Genomic DNA, 5,945 nt, shown 5'->3' with positions numbered 1-5,945 from the left:
ATGGGTTAAAGTAGGAGAGAGAAAGGGAGTAAAATTGAATTAATAATGTAATGGTGGACCATATGATAGTGACATGAGAGGGTAAATAGGGAAATTTGTTTTGCCAAATAAGGAATAAAGCAAAAGAGGGAAGATCTTTTGGAAACACCCTTAAACGAAAAGAGGGAAGATCTTTAGGAAACAGAGGGAGTATCCTACAGATATTTATCATATCTTTAGTATCCTACTTTATCTCTGACACCCTTCCGCAATCGCAACGGCAGTGATACGAACGTTGCGATTGGAGAAAAATTTCAATAATAGTTACAGATCAATTGGATGAACTGAAACTTCTTTTTGTTGAAGTCGATACACTAATTTGGTGTTGTCGTCTTCAATATGTTAGTTTTATAGCAAAATCAGGAACGTCATTTTTTTCGAACCCTTCCTTTGCAGTCAAACGGGAACATCAATCTTTTCGAACCCATTGGATATCATTAGAGCAGGAACGCCATCTTTTTCGAATCTGTCTTGTCTTGACAATTGACACTATTCACTTGATAACTTTGACTGTCGTTTAGTTGATATACATAAGAAAAAACATAATCATATTAGATCTTATTTGATTCATCGCAATTTGTATTTTCCAAATATATAAATTTTATATTTTTTTCATATATGTAACTCAAGGTATTGGTGTTTGAAGTTGCATCTCATAAACTGTAAAAAAAGCAAATGTAGCAACATTTAACCCTTTGTAAAAATGTGTATCATTTCCTTTTCCTTAATAGACTAAACAAAAGACCGAAGCCAACCCAGTTACCAAAAAGAATACCGATGTGACTACTCGAATACCATACCCCCAAAATCAAGCAAATACAGACACAAAATTTAGCAAAAGACACTATACAACTCATATTACAAAATTGTTGTACTAAACAACCAAAGATTAATTATTTGAACAACTAATCACTAATCAGCAGGCTAAACTGAATTTAACCTCCTCTATCTTACGCAAACAAGCTTGAGCTTTCTCAAGAACAACATCAACCCTGTCACTTTGTCTTCTGGCTTTCTTCTCATACTCAATTTCACATCCTTCATTTTCCCATGATGTTTCATTTTCCACCTTCCGCCTTTTCAAACACACCCTCTTCCTCTTCATGCTTGTTGATGCTGCAAAAAACACAAAAAGAATTTAGCACTGAAGATTACAATTAAAAAGAAAACGAAGAACTTACTCTTGTCGTCGTCCGGAATTAATTGTCACAATAGTATAATTTGAATTAGTAATGTGACAACTAAATCGGGACAAAAGTGATAAATAAAAGGAGACAAAAAGGAAAAACCTTGAGTGGTGGCAGAAGTAGTAGGCAAATGGTCAATAAAAAGTTGAGATTGGAGGAGAGAGATAAAGGATTTGAGTTCAAGTTTAAGGTAATCAAAGCGATTAGGATGTTGGGTTTCAAGCATTTGTAGTTCTTCCTTTGCTTTCTCTATCATTCTTTCCATATTTCTTTCTCTAATGGCGGCAGATTGGTGCTCAAGCAAACGCAATGAAAAAGGTTTAATTTTTATGGTAATGTGGGTTTTGGAAAGCGGGGAGTGGAAAAGGCTAAGGCGCTAAGCTAATAAAGTTACGGGGGAACAGAAAGGTCAGGGGTTTGGGTCATCTATGCTGTCTCGGGGTTCGCGCTGGGACAAGATACATAAACAAGTATTAACAAAAGCTATGCACAAACCATAATCCCCAAAAATCTCAACTTTGCTGGCTGAGGCCTGAGAGAACATTAGCATGTAGCAAGCTTAAAAATTGTGGGAAATCTAGTCGGATACCACTTCATATAATCTTTGCTACCTCGCACGTAATATATGCGACGGTATATAAATACTAGTTGTATATGCACGCGATGCGTACGTCGACAATCTTATATAGGTATATACAAATGGACAAGTTCTTTTATTTAAAATTATTTTGGTAGTGATGTAAATTATCGAGGTTTTTTTGGTAGATGTTATATCTTTTTAAATTAAAGGTGAACGATTTTTAACTGTTCAATACCGTCAGTGAAAAATTTGATCAATGATTTAATAATTTCTTTTCAGCGACTTTATTATAGTTATTCTTTAACAATTATAAAAATAAACCATATTGTTTGAACTTTGTAAATAAGAAATATTATATTATAACGATATATTGCTAACTATTTTTGGTTGAGGATTCTAATTGATTTCGTGAATTGATTGTTTCAATCTAGTTTATCAAGTTATTAATGATATTGCATATTCCATTTTTGACCTACTCATGTGGCAAGTTTCTATTTTTTTATAAAAGGAAAAACATTGTTTTAAACTATTAAAGAGTATTTTAGTCACTTTAAAAGAGGCTACCACACCTCCTCCCTTAGCTTATATAATAGAGATTAATAGTAACATCAAAAGTGTTAAAAACTAATGTAAGAGTGTAACATTTATGGTGAATATTGATGAGCGTTGTGGTTTTATTTGCATTGCGCTAGTGTAAAGAGTAATGTTTTTTTTATATCGAGTGAGGGTATGTTATCTTGTATTTGGTAGATAATTCAAGAATTGTCCTGTTAATTTTTTTATTTATTTAAAAACATATATTTCGTAGGCATGTTTTATGAGTAGTAGCTCAATTTAATTTCATTAGGTAATTAAGAGTTTTAGCCATACTCTGCTGAGTAGTGCTTCAATAAAAAAAAAATTATAAATTGCTATTATTTAATGATGTATGTTTATCTCTTTAATAATGTATCATTCCAATTGATTGTGTGTCCCAAAAAATAAAAATAAAAACGACTATTCTATAAGGTTCTTGATTCTTTTATGCTTTGTTAATGCATGTTATTTGACATTGTTATTGCAATTGAGAGTTTCGATGGAGTAAGAATCTCTATAAATCTTCGCATTTATAATTGTTTGAAAATTAGTTTAGTCATCAGTTTGTATTTTCAATTGTGAGTTTTCTATTTTTACACATTTTTATGTATTTCTTTTTGGTAATATAGAAGTTTCCTTATTAACCCATATTTGTAAATGAGGAAAGAATTAAGAAAATATTTTCTTTATTATTTTTTGTGAGATTAAGGGTATATAAGTCTTTTCATTGGGGAATATCATAGTTCCCCTTGGCTTATATAATTGAGATAGAGGTGGCAAGTCGACTAGTCGACCCATTTGAATTTAATCCATCAAAAGTAAGGTTGATCAGAGTGTGGTTTGTACCACATCAAACTGCAACCCAACCTGTTTTTTCACAGTTTGGGTTGGTTTGCGGTTCCAAAATTGTGGGTTGGTTTGTGATTTCAAGCAAACTGCAATTTGCGGTTTGGGTTGAGTTTGAATCCTTGCAAAAGCAAACCACACAGTAAACCGAAAGATGAATTTCTTTAAAAAATAAAGCTTATCCATTTTTATTCTTTTACAAATACACTAAATAAAAGACATAAGATTAGATTATGCTAGGGTTTATTCAATTCTTTTAGGTCTTTCACATACTTTTGGTTATATCATTGATGAAAAAACAATCTTAATTCTTAAATTACAAAACTTATATAGCGGATGATGCCTTATAATTGTTTTTAAAAAATTTATCTAACTATAGCCCATCGGGGCGACCTAAAACGTGATGTAACAGCTCGAATTTTCCCGACCGGCTTATAGAAACTTAAGCACAACAGAAGAGATCTTGGTCGAGCTAACCCGGACTATTACCATCACATTCACCGAATAACATCGGAGAATATGGGAATCGATTCCTGACTTTATTTAGTCTAATTAACTATTACAACGTCCTGAGTCTCATACTCTAACCTCATAAAATTCCTATAGAAAATTCGGCAGAGTTTCCTCTAAAAATAAGACAACCTAAAGCGGGAAATAATATGAACATGTTACAATTTCAGTAAATAAAATATTTTCAATTCTCAAAATTAGACAACTTCAACGCTTTCGTGTAGCAACACCAAGAGAGAATCATGAGTACTAACAACTTTTAAATACATAAACGAGTAATAAATGGTTATAACTATACAAAGTCGAGCGTTCTCGCCTCGAAAACAAATACAACGCTACACCAGCTTGTATCAGCTTCAACTTGCAAAAGATTAACTCACAACTTCAACCTGAAATATTTAAGATACTGCCACCCACCAAGTGATAAGCCATGGAAATGACAAAATAATATACAACACATCAGCGCAGCTGAGTACTTAACCCATAAACAAGATTAACACATGCTTTGGTGGCTTTTTCTTGAAGACAACTTAACAGTCAACATAATCATAACAATCACATATGTTATAACACGAATAGTATCAACTCTTGTTGACAACATTCATATTATATCTTTATCCAATTATTTCTTTTCTATTACACCATCATTCACACAACAACAAATGCAACACGATGACTTCCACGCAATCACAACAAAGACATATTTCATGTATCTTTATTTAATTAGTCTTTCAAGTATATAATTGTTCCTTATTAGGAAACTATGTTTGCCAACTTTGAGATAATATATACTTTATTCTTTTTAATCGACTCCTTATCATAAATCCAAGCTTATGTTTTTAAAAACATTATTATTTTCCTATACTTTACGAACAATTCCTTATCAGGGATTAAATAACATGACAACATTCCATGACATGATTCTTATAGAGAATCCAATACAAAATATGACTCTTTAGTAAAAATCCAATATCAAAATAACTTACCATAATATGATTCCTTATCATAAATCTGATATCAACATATGATTCCTTATCAGGAATCCAATATCATCATTACTTACTATGACATGATTCCTTATCAGAAAACTAATAGTATCAATATTCATATTCACATATTGAATAAACATTCATTGCATTACCTGATATGATTCCTTACCAGGAATCCAATATCAGAACTTATTATGATACGATTTCTTATCGGGAATCCAATATCGATATCCACATTTGAATACTAAATTAGCATTCATTTCCATAATTCGAGATAATATCCTTTTTAATCGGGGAAAGAGAACGCGGCGGAGGAGACAAAGCTTACACTCCAAGACTGGGGGTCGTCACCCAACCAATCGATTTACTTTTGGCCAATAATAACCGCAACTAGTCTCGAGTACATTTTCTGTTGATTTCATCAGACATCCACAGGTTTCGCATTACTTGATATATCACCCGATTATCACCCCACAAAGCAATGGGCATGTTTTCCTATGCCCCCTCCCCCCCGAGGTTCACAGTCCATGGGGCACTATTCGTGTCACCTCATCCGTTGACTTAGACAAGGCTACTTTCACCTTTAGTTTTTTATCATTTATCATTCGTATTTCGATCTGATCATTCTTGAAACTCATCCAATACTTTTAGTAATCCCTAACAAACTTTGAGCAACAAACCAACCAGAAGACTTCTCCTTAGAGAATTATAATTGCTTGATACAAGTAAGTATTTCATAGCAATACATAGATGCTTTTATACGCAATCCTCTTAAAATCACAAAACTTATGAACCACAACAACTAATAAATAATTATGTTCAATATAGCATCAACAACAATGAAAAAAAGTCTCTCAGTAAGAATTAACTAACAAGAGTTACTAAATCACTTATGCACAACTCATACTCTTGTATATAAATTGTTTATACTCTTGTATACTTCATGATTATTAATCGACATTTTATCTCAACAATGATAACAACCATTATCAAGCACCAACAACAATTACCATAAGTCTCTCTCTTAGAATTAACTAAGGAGAGTTAACTTAAACTCCACAACTTGAGTTTCATAAAACCACATTAATATGAAATAATTACTATTAGTTGAATAATGTCACTAATGAATTCATTTATGGACTATACTCATAATTACATAGACTAAGTCCAACTCATACCCTTTGAATACTAATGAGACATATAATCGAGACTTCTTTA

At 32.2% G+C, this 5,945-nt stretch overlaps 1 protein-coding gene across 1 annotated transcript; it reads right to left on the bottom strand.

Annotated features, from left to right (window-relative positions):
• Window positions 1–622: 622 nt before the first annotated feature.
• On the bottom strand, window positions 623–2,021 carry LOC104895078 (uncharacterized). Its single transcript, XM_010681491.3, has 2 exons — window positions 1,329–2,021; window positions 623–1,155 (listed from the first exon to the last, which is right to left on the bottom strand). The coding sequence occupies exons 1-2, from the start codon at window positions 1,489–1,491 to the stop codon at window positions 956–958; spliced, it is 363 nt and encodes a 120-aa protein (XP_010679793.1). The 5' UTR covers window positions 1,492–2,021; the 3' UTR covers window positions 623–955.
• Window positions 2,022–5,945: the final 3,924 nt, after the last annotated feature.

This window comes from Beta vulgaris, chromosome 1 (genome assembly GCF_026745355.1).
Source record: "Beta vulgaris subsp. vulgaris cultivar EL10 chromosome 1, EL10.2, whole genome shotgun sequence".
NCBI classification, from domain to species: domain Eukaryota; kingdom Viridiplantae; phylum Streptophyta; class Magnoliopsida; order Caryophyllales; family Amaranthaceae; genus Beta; species Beta vulgaris.
Note: the sequence above shows the minus strand (reverse complement) of the source record. Positions and strands in the feature narration are given on the sequence as shown.